We start from the raw sequence: 16,912 nt of genomic DNA on the forward strand, positions 1-16,912 counted from the left end.
ATTTGAGGATGCTTTTATTATTTTTGTTTTTTTGTAGTGCATGTGCAGAAAAAAAATTAACATTGGAAGCCTAAAATAGCTATCCTTAGAAAAGCCTGCTTGTAAAGTTGTTTTGGCTGGTATCTAGGAAATTCTGTTTCAGGAGGGTTCCCACTACCCTAACTGATAAGGGTAGCTCACTGTTGCCTAAACAATATGGTTTATTCTGAACACCTGCTTTCGTTCTGGAAGTCTGGAATCTTGGTAAATGCTAAATAGAGAGTGCTTATATGACAAATCTCCAATAAAAACCTTGGGTGTTGAAAAAACAAACATATAACATCCTGGGTTTTGAGTCTCTGATGAACTTCCCTGATAAACAACATTCACATGTGTTGTCACAGTTTGATGCTGGAGGAATTCAGCACATGCTGAATGACTCCACTGGAAGAAGACTCTTGGAAGCTTATGCCTGGTTTCCTCTGGATTTTGCCCCATGTGCCTTCTACCTTTGCTGAATTTGCTGTAATAAATCATAGCTCTGGGTATGACTACACGCAATGTCTTATAAGTCCTCCAAGTGAAATACCAAACTAGGTGGTTTTGGGAACCTTAGACTCAATGCATATCTTTTGTATATCTGAGAATAACTGCCTTTTGATGCCTTCATAATTCATGTCGGGATTTCCCCCTTTATTTGCACAACTGAATTAACTATGTATCTAGAATACCCAAAGTTTCAGAAATTCTTAATAGAATTAGTTGAAAATAAACTATTGAGAATTAAATAGGAAGAAATTTAGTTTCTTGTTCAGATGATATTTTAATTTACTTTTAGCTTTCCCCTATTAATTTCTGAATATTAAAAATTGATTTTTCCAAAGTACTTCTTAGTAATATTACATACTTGTGGTAGATTAAATTTTCCAAAAATGGTCCCAACATGAGATAAGAATTCATGTCTCCTATCCTTGAACTCAGGTAGATGGGCCTTTGTAACAACAGTCTACTAATTAAGTATAGCAGAAGTGACTATAGGTGACCTCTGCGATAGGTCATGGAAATGCCACAACCATTTACCTTGTTTTCTTAGAACCCAGCCACCACACTGTGAGAAAGCCCAAGTGGCAGTGTAGAAGACTACATGGAGAAGAACCCAGACTCCCAGCCAATTTCCCAGGTATGAGTCATACTGAAAGTGGGTTCTCTGTCCCCCACTTCACTGCCCTCCCCCTGCCCAATCAAGCCACATAGGTGACATTGCATAAAGCAGAAACAAGTCTTGAGGCCTATCCAAATGAAAGATTTGGGAGCAAAAACAAATTACTGTTGCTATTTTAAGACACTGAGTTTGGGGGTGCTTTGTTATGTAGCAATAGAACACTCATATATTATATTACATTATCTAAGAAAACTACCACTTCTAATTCTGACTTAATTTTTTTAAAACTTAAATATGTGACCATTTGCCCTCCCCCCAAAGGTTCTTGATTAATAATGCATGCTATTTACAGATCATTTTAAATTGGGATTTATAATTTTTGTTACTATTGTGGTTTGTCATTTAAGGCAGAGTCAAATCTATAAACCCATAGACTATCAAATGCCTTACTGTCAATCCATTCCCATCACGAACTTTAGGGAGTTTGTCCTATTATTTAAAAAGGCTTACATTCACCCCCCCCCCCCCCGCCCCCGACTTCCACCTTTCTTTTTGTTGTTGTTTGTTTTGGAAGTAAATCACAAATTAACCTTTATTGGGATCAGCTAACGCTGAATCTCAAGTATTACTGAACCAGAGATTCAATTGAATTCAATATGAATCATGTTAATGAAACAAACAAATGGTCTAATGCAGTGGTCGGCAAACCGCGGCTTGTGAGCCACATGCGGCTCTTTGGCCCCTTGAGTGTGGCTTTTTCACAAAATACCACGTGCGGGCGCGCACGTACAGTGCGATTGAAACTTCGTGGCCCATGCGCAGAAGCCGGTTTTTGGAAAGGAGATAGATGAAAGAGTATACAAGAGGAGTGTGGATGGGACGTTTTTAGCAAAGGCCAGCTTAGGAGTACCCTAATTAAGTTAATAACAATGTACCTACCTATATAGTTTAAGTTTAAAAAATTTGGCTCTCAAAAGAAATTTCAATCATTGTACTGTTAATATTTGGTTCTGTTGACTAATGAGTTTGCCGACCACTGGTCTAATGCTACTTCCCACTTAAATCCTATCTAATAACGAGGGAATATGCTAATTGACCCTCCCGCCATTGCAAAGATGGCGGCACCCACAGCCACAAGATGGCAGCGCCCAGTCCCCTCAGCCCCACCAGGGCAGTAGGTGGGCCCGGCCTTGCTGTGCACCTGCCTCCAGAGTCCCCAGTCCCCTCAGTCCCCTAGCCCCCCAGGGCCGCCCAAGGCTCAGGTAACCAGGGCTGGCCAAGGCTTGTGGCAGCAGCAGAGGTGTGATGGGGCGTCGCCTTCCCCTGATCGCCGAGTCGCCTCCCACCCCTGAGGGCTCCCGGACTGTGAGAGGGGGCAGGCCGGGCTGAAGGACCTCCCTTCCAGTGCATGAATTTTCATGCACCGGGCCTCTAGTTATGTTGTAAGTGCTTATTAAATCCCAATACAATAGCTATTCTCTTCTCTGAACATACCAGCATGCCTGTGTTTAAGAAATATGACAGTGAACAAAAACATCAGCACCACGTAATTTGGGAAGACTTTTGATCAGAATTACAGACTCCAATATTTTTAAAACCATGCCTACCAAAAAAAAAATACATGAAATATATCCCCATCTTTCTAATGAAGCAATGTAGTCTAGTGAACACTTTTTAAATTATGTACTTATAAATTTACTATAAAATAAAATTTCTAATTCAAAGTGAATATCCATATGCAAAAAAATAAATGCATTTGGACCCTCTACCTCACACCACAAAGATTAACTCAAAGAGGGTCATAGACCTAAATGTAAGAGCTAAAACTATAAAACTCTTAGAAGAAAAGACAGGACTAAATCCTCGTGACCTTGGAGTAGGCAATGATTTCTAAATAAGCCATCAAATGCACAAGCAACAGAAGATTGATAAGTTGGACTTCGTGAAAATTTAAAAATTGCCTGCTTCTAAGGATAGCTGTATCAAGAAAGTGAAAGACAACCCAAATACTTGAAGAAAAATCTGTAAATCACATATCCGATAAGAACTTGTATCCAGAATATGAAAAATCATTCTTACAACTTAATAAAATAAACAACTCAACTAAAAAATGGGCAAAGAATTTGAATAGACATTTCTCCAAAGAAAATGTATGAATGCTAACAGGCACATGAAAAGATGTTCAACATCATTATTTTTCACAGAAATGCAAATGAAAACCACAATGAGATACCACCACAATGACTATAATAAAAAAGATAATAATAAATTATGGTGCAAATGTGGAGAAAATGGAACCCTTATACATTGCAAGTGGGAAAGTAAAATGGTATGGCTGCTTTGGGAAATAGTTTAGCAGTTTCTTAAGAAGTTATACAGAGTTACCATATGACCCAGAAATACCACTCTTAGGTATATACTGAAGAGAAATGAAAGTATATTTCCATACAAAAACATTATAGGCAAATGCTCATAACAGCAGTATTCAGTATGGCCCCCAAAATGAAAACAATCCAATTATTCATCAACTGATGAATGGATAAACAAAATGTAGTGTATCCATTCAATGAAATATTATTCAGCAATAAAAAGAAATTAAGTCCTGATACGTGGATGAACCTTGAAAACATGCTAAGTGAAAAAAACCAGTCACAAAGGACTACGTATTTTATGATCCTAAATATATCTAATGTACAAAATAGGCAAATTTAGAGACAGAAAGTAGATCAGTGATTGCCAGGGATTGGAAGAAGCACAGGGTAGTGAGAGAGATAGTGAAAGAGTGCTTAACAGTCACGGCATTTTTCGGGGGTGATAAAAATTTGCTAAAATTAGATTACGGTGACGGTTGTACAACTTTGTAACTACACTAAAAACCATTAAAGTGTACTCTTTAAATTAGTGAACCTTATGGCATATAAATTATGTATCAATAAACCTTTTTTAAGTCTGACAAGAAATTAATGAATACATACTAATGAAAATATAAAGTCTATGCAGAAAAATGTGCTGAAGAGAGAACCTGGGATCTAAGGACAATTTAAATATACAGTCTACTTTAAAAGTATCAATGAACAGACAACTTAATTCTGAAAGAATAATCTAGACCTGTGCTGTCCAGTTTGGTAGTCACTAAGTCACATCTGGCTATTGAGCACTTAAAGTATGGGCTAGTTCAAAGTGTAAAATAAACCTTGAATAGTAAAGACTTGGTGCCAGAAAGACCCACAAAACACCATTAAAAAAAAACAAAACAAAAAAAACTCCCACTAAGAAAGACTATGAACTATCTCATTAATGAATTTTTATATTGATAACATGTTAAAATGATAATATTTTGGACATACTGGGTTAAATAAACTACATTAATAAAATTGATTTTATTTGCTTATATAGTTGTAGGATATGGTCATATCACCTAATCTTTTAAAAAAAATATATATATATATATTTGTATTTGATTTCAGAGAGGAAGAAAGAGGGAGGAGAAATATCAATGATGAGAGAGAATCATTGATTGGCTGCCTTCTGCATGCCCCACACTGGGTTATTAAGCCCAGAACATGTGCCCTGACCACAGAATTGAACCATGACCTCCTGGTTCTTAGGTCGACACTTAACCACTGAGCTACACAGGCAGGGCTCACTTAATCTTGATGAAGAGCTGGTCAAGTCCCCAACTATAGGAACCTCCCAGATTATCTCTGCTTTGCTCTCTCCTCCTGCCCCTCACTTCCTCTGCAGTTCCCTATGAGTGGTCACTAGCCGTCTCATTGGTATAAAGGAAGAAATAAGTCTTCTGAGTTAACACAGCCCACCTGAAAATCCCACTAAACGAGTGGTGCCCAGGCTTTGCTGCATAGCAAAATCTTCCAGAAATTTTAAATTCCCAATGCCCAGGTGATATCCCATACCAATGATAACAGAATATGAGAGCGGGGGAGCCAGGTATCAGAACTGTTAAAGATGCCCAGGGTGATTCCAATGGGCAGCAGAAAGTTTGGAAACCAATGTACTAATAATCATTTAGAATTTCTATGATGAAAGAACCAAAACTGGTAGGAGCTTAAACTTCTACCCATAGCATGTTGCCTCTAAGTAGCTAATACTAAACTGACCCAGAACAATAAAAGTATCAAATCAGCTATCTTCTTATATCCCTTTAGGGTCTCAGATGGTAATATTTCAAACTAGCTGATTCCAACATTTTATTATCCTACTAGAATAGTCCTCCAAAGTGGCTATATCAATTTATATTTCCATTAGTATTAGATGGAAGTTCTCCCATTTTTACCAACATGTGACAATGTCATTTCGAATTTTATGCCCTCCTAAAATTATTTAACAGACACTTATTTAGGACTTGTTGTATACCTGCTATAAGAGCATTACAAATGCTAATTCATTTAAGTCTCACAACATCAGTAAGGGTACAGGTACTATTATTATCCACATTTTATAAAGAAGACCAAAGTACAGAGAGGATGAATAAACTTGCTCACATGGTGAAGCAAGGATTCAAACCCAGACAGTCTGGCTCCAGAATCCATGCACCTAAAGATAATATAATGCTGCCTCTCATTATTATTTAAAAACCCAATATCTTAATCAGTTTAATCAGAGTTACCCAGATTAATTCATAAGGTACAACAGAAATGTGGCTAAACAAAAAAAAAAATCACACATATAGTAAAAAAAACGAAACCATGTAACAATGAAAAATTATGTATTAGAAAAATTCATTCAAAATTCACAATTATTTATCAGGCCCCCAATATGTGGCAGGCAACTGTTCTAGGCACTGGAGTGGCATTATGGATAATACAGTGGTAGTATAGACAATAATTCAAAGTATATTTTATTTCATGAATACAGAACAGCAATTTTAAATAGTGGTTCATTAACGTAGTTTAGTACCAGAAAGAAATCTGTAACACAATTTTTAAAAATATATCTTGATTATACTCTTCATTATAAATGAGAAAAAGACATCTACTGAAATTTAATTCCTTTTCTTGTTAAGAAAAACATTTTTGTTGAAGGTTTTGTAAACTATGTCCCCATTTCAAGCAGGCACATGCTGATAGGTAACATCCAAACACAACAGTTGTTCAACAGTACCAGGAACCCCACAATACAATTTACTGGAGAAAGGTACACATTTTAGAACTGAGGTTTTGGCTTTTTAAGAAAAATGTAACTATAATTATTAAATGTCATTAAAACAAAGTAATCAAAAGTAAAATTTACTTACTTTAGCAATCTGCAGCAACACAATGCAGTGTTTAATTGATTCTACCATGCTCTATAAAAACAAAACACTAATTTTAGGTTCTTGCCCAGGATAAATGGTCATATGGTGTTAAAGCTCAATATAGAAAAATGAGTTCAAATATACAGGGTTTAGGTCTATACTACAAAAGAAACACCCTCTCTAGATATCCAGTGGGTTTTAATATGGTGAGTGTCAAATGAAGTTATTATTAGCAATTCTACAAATTGTTAAGGAATGCCAAAAAATGTTAATCTAGACTGAATAATATCTAAATGATCTTCAATAGCTGGCAACCCACCATAAATTTCTACAACGTCCATTCAAGACTTTTATGGAATTATGGAGAATAAAGGATCCTATTAAAATATTGGTGAACGTGGGATACTATTTTGCCTGTTTTTAAATGCAGCCCATTAGTAGCCCATTATATAAAGTCAGAAAACCAGGACATTAGAAAACTTGAATTACAATATATTTTAATTTATAAAAGAGAATACACGCTGTGGATAGATGACACCTTTTATCCAAGGATCTCAAATAGACAAGACCAGAAAAAGATAAAATGGCACACAAAGTCAATTTCAATTAGAGGAACTATTCATTTAAATTCCTTTAGAAAACAATACAATCATTAAAATACCCTTGTAAAAACTCATAAAATTAAATTGCCCTCATTAACAATAGGAGCAACTTAAAACACAAATAACATTTTAAAGTACTTTCTAACACAAAGGCAGAATTTATGAAATATGTAACTTACATTTGTTGTCTCTTTGAGAGTTTCAATCTTCTGTGAAAAATAATAAGTTTAAACAGAAATCATCAGAAGCACAAAGAGGTATTATTGTTTTTTACTGGTTCGTCATTTAAAGAATTTTACCAAAATGTACTCATTACTCTGAGTGCAGGCAGGCTGGGAAGGGAGTACTTTTGGTTATACTTCATGTCTTTATTAATTTTAATTTAAATCAAATATTTAGATTAAAAATTCAGACATTTTATGAATTATACCCTCAAATAAAATTCATGTGATTCCATTAATAACTTGTAAAAACAATATAAAACATTTTTATTCCTTACCTAAAATAAATTTTTTCTATAGATTCACTTTGTGATTGTAAAATACTAATTTTAGAATCACCTTAAACTGTGCTAAGTTGTTTAAAAATGACGTACTAAATTCAAAAACTATGACTGGAAGGTGAGTTAAACATGAAATGCTACTATAACCAAGTGTAAAACAGCCAAATGCAAGACTATGGTCAACAGAAATGGAAAAAAATAAAGTTGCATTAGGAAAATTAGTCATAGATAGAAAAAAATGTAAATTAAAAAAAGAAAATAATATTCAAACTATAAAGTAGCTGTCAGAAATTCAAGGGAGGTCAGCGGCAGAATTCAGAACTAAAATTAAAGCAACATGCCCAAACCGGTTTGGCTCAGTGGATAGAGCGTCGGCCTGCGGACTGAAGGGTCCCAGGTTCGATTCCGGTCAAGGGCATGTACCTGGGTTGCGGGTACATCCCCAGTGGGGGATGTGCAGGAGGGGGCTGATCGATGTTTCTCTCTCATCGATATTTATGACTCTATCTCTCTCCCTTCCTCTCTGTAAAAAATCAATAAAATATATTTTAAAATTAAAGCAACACTTGTTTTGTTTACTCATGTGTGGCTTGTTTATTCTGAAAATTCTTATAGGTTGGTTTATTAATTTGAAATGATCATGTGTAAATTTAATAACTTTCTACCTTCAACACGATACCTGAAAAGGAAAAAACTTACTCCTAGGAAGATGGTACTTATTAAAAGGGTAGCATATTAAAATTTTGTGCATTGCCCTTTTGTTTAGTTATGAAACCATAACAAAAATTCACCACAAAACTCCCCTTGAAGTCTATGTGGCAGTAGTATTATAATAGGTCAATAACAGTCAATAACACTGAGGTCCTTCTGTTATTTCTCCAAAAGGCTCTTGAATTTAAAAAAATTTAAGTCAAAACATAAAGTTACCTTTCTCTGTTCATCATCTTTGCAGTTTTGAAGTTTGTCATCAAAAAGCTACAGGATTAAAAAAAAATGATTATAGAATCACGCCACATTACTACATTGCACTCATTTACTAAACATAGAAAAGCAAAGTTTAGTTCTTACGCACACTTCTCCCAGGGATGATTTGTATGTATTTTCAAGATAACGTATATTTTTTTCAAAGCATTGTACCAAGTCAAATTCTATTGAATTATTTTAAATGGTCAGGAATAATTACACTGGTGAGATCACAAGTAAAACATGTGACTTTTAAGAGCTTAAAATAATAATTCAAACCTTAGTTTTTTCAACTTTGTCATTCAAGTTTATCAACACCCCTTTTTTCTTCCCAGAACCTATGGTTGTAATTAATTTTAAAGTCGAAACTGAAGAAGACAATTTCAATAATAAAGGAAGTAGAGAATCACCTCTCCCAATCCCCAAATCCCCAAATGGAAAAAGCAAGGCCTACCCTAGCCGGTTTGGCTCAGTGGATAGAATGTCAGTCTGTGGGTGGAAAGGTCCCAAGTTCCATTCCGGTCAAGGGCACATGCCTGCGTTGCAGGCTCAATCTCTAGCCCTGGTCGGGGCATGTGCAGGAGGCAACCAATCGATGTTTCTCTCTCTCCATCTATCTCTCCCCTATATACCTCAGGTGAGGATAAAAAAAAAAAAAAAAAAAAAAAAAAGCAAGGCCTTAGAAATAGAGCCACTTAAAGTTTACCACTTTCATAGAATTTTTAAACAGAATGTGAAGCTAATCTTGTCTTGCTTTCTTCTAATTATGTCTATTTACCTTTTTAATGACCAAAAAAGTACATTATGCACTATACTATTTACCAATATTATTAGATTAGAGATAAAGATCTTTGAAATTAAGTCACCAAAATCTTTTAATAAATCAGCTTTAAAAATTAGTGAAGAACCACAAAAGGGTTGTAAATTAATATCAAATCAATAACTGTTTTTACTCAAAATCAAGCTCAATAACATTTGCTACTTTATATAAGTTCAATATATAAACAAATGCCATACCTTTAATTGTTCTATCAAGATTTGCAGGTAAGCATCAGCCTCTGTAAGTTTCTTATCAAAGTCTTGGACACTAGGAACAAATCCTGAATCCAGACCCTAGAGAAAAAGAAAATTTACAATAAATCTAGCAATACCCAAGCAACACTTAATAGTACAAAAGATACTTCATCATTCACATGTGGCATTATAATTTTTAAAATAAATACAGTACTTTTACAAAAATAAGAGGTCTGTTTAAATTCTTTAAATTCTCCAAGGACAATGGTACATCAATCTCCTCATGAACTTCTAGCACTATTCCCTTGTCATCAATTAACATGTGCTGGTTCTCAAATTCGGATTCACCTTGTTATTCAGAATCACTTTCTTTTCTCCCAAAAAGCCCCATAAAAGCTCCCAGTCACCTCCAGACCAATAGTAATTCAGCTAAAGGAACATACACAAAACAACCTACATTACCTATTTTCCCTCTACTTATTGTTCAGTCCATCCCTCCAGGCCTTTAATTTTAACTTCATATTCTCACTACTTAGTTCTCCAGTTCCTTAACCTACCTCATTAGCTGTTTTCCTCCTCCTCCCTTATTAAAAGAAAAAAATAATAACCTAAGAATTCTTACTTTGTCTAAGAAGAGTACTGTAAGTGAAACTGACAACACTTCTGTCTTAATCAAGTTCCCTCCTCACTTTCACCCTTGGCATAAACACTACACTCTGGACAAGGCGTAAATGTTTACTTATTTAGAGGACCCACTTATTTCTCAGTTAAATGTCTGGCATTTGCACGTCCTACTTTTTGTACCCTAAAATTTGTAAGTTCCAAGAGCATGGGATTCCTATTTTTTACCTCTACTTACTCAAAAGAAACTTTTGAGTTCTTAATCATCTCTTACATGAAAAACACATCAATCCTGGGTGTAAAAGACAAAACGTTGGAGACTGAACAAGACTATTAGCTTGCCATATTTGCATGCTCAGATGTCATGCAGTTAAACTGGGAAATAAGGGTCTAGAACTACTAATGTCACATTCCCACCTAGCCACAAAACTCTGTAAATGGGTGAAAAACAATAGTTCAACATACTATATACTTGACTTTCACTTGTCATATCTTCCCCGCCTTTGGCCAACATATACTCATCATTTTCACATTCCCCATTTTGGCAAACTGAGGTCAGAATTCACTTTTTATTACACTAATTCCTCATCTTTGTGTAATACTTTAAACGTGACTGAAGCACTTCCACAGCCCTTATCTTAAACACCAGATTGAGATGGTATAGTATTATGGAAACACCAATGGGTTGGCAAACCTGGTTTCTAATTGCAGCTCAGTTACTAACAGATATTGTGTCTCTCTAAGCCACTCTTTTCTTACCTAACAAATACAGGCGTCCTCTCCTACTAATATTAATGTGGCAGCTACTACCTCTACTAAGAACATATAGTTACTAACACTATCAATTACTACTATTAGTATTGTTGCTCTTCCTAAACTAAAATTTAAATTCTGAATCAAAACAATAAAAACATAAGTCCTGTTTAGACCATGAGAAAATCAATGCATTTCTTTTTCAAATTCAAAGGCAATAAGCTGCCTACATTTTTACATGTTTGTAAAGAAACTGCTTGAAATTAATATTGGAAAACCTCTTCCCAATGAGAGATGTCACGTATAAAAAGAAAATATAAGGAAAAAAATCATAAAACTATGTATGCCAAATCCACATATATTTATAAAAGTGTGGCTAAATAGCTTCATTTTAAAAGATAACTCAAAAAAACTTCCTATTAGAAACATTTATTATGTGCAGTAGGATAATAACAGATGTGGAAAGGAAGGATAAATCCGTCACATTTCAGAGTTACTATTGTACTATTCTTAGAAAGGAGTAATTTATTTCCACATTACTATACCTCTCCCTCCCCCCACCTCCAAAAAATAAATTGTAAGGACTGCTTGGCTTGGTTTATGTTTTGTTTAAAAAAGCAATATAATATTATGAATAATTTAATTATAAAACGCAGTTAAAATCAGCTAAATACATTGTTCCTGCTAAATATCAAAAAGGTCAATGGCACATTCAAAAATGAATAAAAGGTGATGCATCTTGGAAAGAGAGAAACTGATTTCTAAGAATTTTCCCTCTTCTGAATCCACTTAGAACTACCATTGTAAAATCTAATTAACCTACGCTTTTGAACAATCCTTATCCACTAAAAGTCTCTAGTCAATACATAGAAACTAATTAGATTTAAATTACTGAGATTTAAACCCACACGAATTAATTCTTCAAAAACAACCCTTTAATCATATGAACTTCACCTTGGCTCTTTTCTCAGTCCTGCCTCTAGTCTTCCACAACATTCCTATACCGTTAGAATAAACTCCACATGGCACAACATCCAAGTCAAAGATCTACTCAGCAACCCATCTTTCTGTATGAAAGGTATGATAGAAGGTTTATTACAACAGTTATTAGCTTAAAATCCCAGAACTGGCCTAAACTCCCCTGCACTGTCATCCATAAATCTTTGGTGTACCTTAAAAACAAAATCTACATATACAGTTGCCCATCTGCAATCGATAAAATAACATTTACAAATTTATTAGTAACACAGACAAGGAGTTGATAGTAATTTTCTCAAATCTAGAAAAATGCACTAGAAGAAATATAACTTTTCACTATAAATTGACTTACAGTACATAGAATCAAAGCCACCTAATCCAACCTTCCACTCATAGAAGTGACTTTTATAATATCTTTGAAAGTCATTTAATCTTTGCTTGAGTATCTAAAGACAAGGAACTTATTACTGCCTAACAAACTTTTTCATAAGAATTCCCTAAAGTTATTAACTATTCCTCTTTCGTTTCAACATTTACAATGTAAGATACAACACTTATTTATATCCTCTTTAATGGAGTTTTGTTTTAAAACCGATCATAAAAAACAGAATATAGTCCTTTACTATGTTAAGGTTGGTCTGTCTTTGAAAATAACTTAGAACATGGCAGACCCTTTAAGACAGTGTGACTTCATATTTCAAATTAATTAAACAATCTATATTTTAAATAAATCTCAATCTGCAGATTGAGAATCAAGCAGATGTACTTTCTAGTACTCTATTCACATTATCTAACATCTATCACATTTTATCATAATTAAATATTTAAATAATTGACTTATCAAAAGGATAAGCTCCATAAGAGCGGGAACTGTGCCATTCAACATTATACCCTCCAGAACTAGCTCAGTGTTGAATGACTGTTGTGGCACTGACTACAGCCATGTGGCAACTGCTGGTGCCATGGGACCCGTATCTCCTTCATGACCTCTCCTTAGCCTTTCTGTTTTCGCTCCCCTTCCCTTTTCAAAGTTCCTCCCTCTCTTCTCCATATCTTTCTTTTCTTCTCATTTGTCTATGTCCTTCAGTACTGACTGAAGTGGTTCTGTAGCACTTCTGGCACTTGGGACCCAAGACGTTGCCGCTTCCAAATTTATCATATTGATGAGCCATAGTTCTGTCTTGATTTCTGTCTGAATTCATTTACAGTTTAAATTACATACAACCATTATAGATAATTAAAGATGAAATGTCCTGTGATGTAAAAGAAGTTAAATTAGAAAAGCTGCAATAGAAATCAAATCTAAATCTAAGCATTAAATGAGAACTCTATGCAAAGAAAAAATATTACTTATGTATAGTAATTCTTAAAAAATAGACTATTTGTAAGAATACTTGGCTAATAAAGAAACCTAAAATACATATATATAAAGTCAAGAAGAGTAATATATGATTTTTATATCAGGATCCATGTAATTAATTTAAAATATATACACAGAGGCACACATCTGGCCCAACTGAAGGGAAATTTTAAAAATAATATCAAGATTAGTAGAAGAATATCATACGGCCGCAAAGCTGTATAAAAGTACTCCCTATTATCTTTCTAATACTTATAGTGAGCAGTATCACTTTTCTCAGAAGATACTTCTCAAAGCTAACAAATGTCGGCAAAATTAAATGAACTTCTATTGATGACTTGGAACATTAAACACTACTTATACTTTATACATACACATAACTGAATACATCACCCCCATTAAAAAAAAAAAAGGGTATTGAAAGGTATGTCCTTAAAACTAAAGTACATATTAATTGTAGCTGCTTTGGGGAGACTCTCTTATTAAAACTAAAACAGTACAGGAGGCAATTTTTGAGATGAAGTAAGAACTATTAATGTAATTCCTAATGACGGAGGAAGAGTAATGAACAGTGGAGGGACAGGTGATAAAAGGTGGTTTAAGGTCTTCTGAGGTCAGAATCAGGAAATAAGAAACTTATAGGTAATTTGAGGAACTGAGAATAGCACAAGGAGAAGGGCTATAGCTGAATAATAACATTATAAAAAAATAAATTCACAAATGAGTAATTAATTTCACATATCAAATCTTATTTCACAGCAAAACTAAGGACTAAGTATCCTGGCAATATCCAGTGCTTTCTCTTATACAGGACAAAACTGTTATTCGGTAAAAATATCTTGCAAAAAGAGAAAACGAAAATATATTAGAAATAGAGACAATATTCTATGTCAGTTTCATAGAAAAGTTCAGAATAACACAGAATTATCAGTAAAACTGTAAAAGGAAATAACAGCTTAAAATTTTAACAAAGGAAAAACACTCCCCTCCCTTCCCCCAATAAAAATAAGTCTCCCAATGAAAAATAAATGGCATGAATCCAGACAAAAGCAGATGATTGTTAAAAATTAGCAAAACACAAAGCATATAATTAAAATAATGAAAACTTTGCAGAAATGTTGTTTTAATTAAAATATGAGAGTATTTGGAAAGTTAATGTTCACAATTAGCAATTTCAGGTGACATGCATCACAGATACACTTTCATCCAATGAAAGAAGTATAGCGTATACTTACAATTGAATCACTTACAATTATTTTTGAAAATTCAAGAACTGGAGAGATACCAGAAGACTGGAAAAAAGCAAGTGTGGTACTGATCTTCCATAAAGGTAAGGAAAAAAGAGAATAGAAAGTTACCATGCTGTGAGTCTGACATCAATAATTAAGTAAAGGAATAATAAGAGAAAAATCTGTAATTATACAGAGGAGAAGTCGATACATGAACAGCAAATGGGAAGTTAAAAAAAAAAAAAAAAAGAATGCCAAACTTAATGGCTTTCTGTTCCTTAGAAATTTGCTAACAAATTAAGTTTTTTTGAGAAAAGACACCATTTTGTCTTCTTACCAAATGATTTAGAATCTGGCTTAATGATGAAAAAAAAAAGCATATTAAAGAAACCAGAAATAGTAATAAAACCATGATTCTATGTGGAGAATGCTAATTTGTATTTTCCTTACATTGAAAATTTAGAAACATTTATAATCCCTGATGTTTGTTGTTTATCCACTTCAGCTAAGGAAAGAACAGGATTTAGAGGTATAGAGAAGTTCTAAGAGTAAGAATTGCTCCCTATTTTTAATCCTAAACAATACCCAGCTATTGATTCATTTGGAGTTGAGATTATCAATTTTAAAATGTCTATAAAATTGAGGCTATTATCAAATTCCTCCACTGTATCTTCAGGAAGATATTTTCCACTTAAATCAATGTTCTGATAAGCTAAGGCTCCAAATTAATAGCTTCATTTTTATGAACGTGGAAGCTATAGCTTTCTTAACAACTGCTAGGTACCCCAATAATGGCCTAAAAGTAGGGTCTTTTTTCATAGTTCTGATTCTCTATAGATGCATAATAGATATTAAAATATTTTTCAGGCCCTAGCCGATTTGGTTCAGTGAACAGAGCACCGGCTTGTGGCCCAAAGGGTCCTAGGTTCGATTCCGGTCAAGGGCATGTTTGCAGGCTCCTCCTCAGCCCAGGCCCTGGTTGGGCTCATGCAGGAGGCAACCAACTGATGTGTTTCTCTCACATCGATGTTTCTCTCCGTCTTTCCCTCTCTCTTCCACTCTCCCTAAAAATCAATGGAAAAATATCCTCTGGCTAGGATTAACAAAAAATAGAAAGAAAAAATAACTTTTTTTTCAGGATATTAAATTTTCTGCTATAGGCTGTACATGTTTTCTCACTTCGTTATCACAAAACGGTTAAGACAGATAGTTAGGTAGTGCTTACCTAACTCATGCAGCTGGGATTATTTTTTTAATTGAGATTTCAACCTAGTCTTTGGATTTCAAATCCATTACACTTTTCCATTAAGTCACAATGATACTTGAAAAGAATTCATAGCATAAGAGCATTAAAATGTAATCTAAAAATTGCCTGAAGGAGCCCTGACTGGTTTTGCTCAATAGTTAGAGCATCAACCCTTGGACCAAAGGGTCATGGGTTCGATTCCAGCCAAGGGCACATACCTCAGTTGCAGGGATGGGGGTGCATGTGGGAGGAGGAACCAAGGGATGTTTCTCTTCCATGTTTCTCTCTCTCCCCCTCCTCCCTCCCTCCCACTCTCTCTAAAACTCAATGGAAAAAATATCCTTGGGTGATGATTAAGAAAAAAAATGTTGCCCAAAGGAGCTTGATATAGTGAAAATGAGCATAAGCTTTAAGGTTAAGACTGATGTAGTTTTAAATCCTGAATCTTTAGCTTCCTAACCAATTAACCTGTATAATCAGGTGAAGTTACTTTCTCCACCTCCACTTTCTCCTACTCCACTTCCTCCACTCAAGGTTGTTGGAAAGATAAAATGAAAGAATATGTGTAAAGTAACACAACAGCAGGTGTTCTACTTCCTCTTCATAATTTGGAATGGTAAATAACCAAGATTCACCACTGCATCCCAGGCCTTACAGTGGTACCTAACATAGAGAAGTAAAAACTCAATGAATATTTGATGGATAAAAATAAAATGAACTAATAACTAAATAATACCATAAAAACATGCAACTTTAATAGAGATCTAATCAAGAAAAGGATATAAATATAAATTGTATTTAATAGTCCTTTAAAAAAATGAACAGTAAGTTAACTTTGAAGAAGAAAATAGTAATCAAAAAGGTATGAACAACAGACAAACAGTGATAAAATACAGTCTTGGACACACACAAAAAATTCCATATGAGATGTTCAGAAAAGTATTGAGTATTATGCCTGAATCAGAAAAGGTAAATAGCACCGAATTATTACCTTGGTAACAGAGGCAAATGATATTAAGAAAGCCTTTTCTCATAAAATAATCCGATTTTTGAAAATACATTAGTTCTTTGAAAAGCAGAATCACTTTTATCTTTTTTACAGAGAAAATAGCTTATGCATTATATGCACAACAATTAATATGCATAACATTGAGTTTCTGTTTAAAAAATACCACAAAACAAATCTGAATTGCTCATATAGTTAGGACAAAAAGGACTGCTTTGCCAAAGAGGAATGAGTTACAGACTC

At 34.3% G+C, this 16,912-nt stretch overlaps 1 protein-coding gene across 13 annotated transcripts in view; it reads right to left on the minus strand.

Moving 5' to 3' along the window:
* OSBPL9 (oxysterol binding protein like 9) overlaps positions 1 to 16,912 on the minus strand; it is a 141,266-nt gene that overhangs the window by 30,046 nt on the left and 94,308 nt on the right. For 6 of the 13 annotated variants that reach the window (XM_059689636.1, XM_059689630.1, XM_059689633.1 and 3 more), the window contains 5 exons: positions 14,424 to 14,507; positions 9,480 to 9,575; positions 8,427 to 8,474; positions 7,177 to 7,206; positions 6,396 to 6,446 (listed from right to left, as the gene is read on the minus strand). In XM_059689636.1, the coding sequence (XP_059545619.1) occupies positions 6,396 to 6,446; positions 7,177 to 7,206; positions 8,427 to 8,474; positions 9,480 to 9,575; positions 14,424 to 14,507 (309 nt within the window). Of the gene's footprint in view, positions 1 to 6,395; positions 6,447 to 7,176; positions 7,207 to 8,426; positions 8,475 to 9,479; positions 9,576 to 11,804; positions 11,918 to 14,423; positions 14,508 to 16,912 lie in introns of those variants that run through there. The other 7 variants (XM_059689631.1, XM_059689628.1, XM_059689638.1 and 4 more) reach the window with 3 other exon arrangements.

This window comes from Myotis daubentonii, chromosome 3 (genome assembly GCF_963259705.1).
Source record: "Myotis daubentonii chromosome 3, mMyoDau2.1, whole genome shotgun sequence".
NCBI lineage: Eukaryota > Metazoa > Chordata > Mammalia > Chiroptera > Vespertilionidae > Myotis > Myotis daubentonii.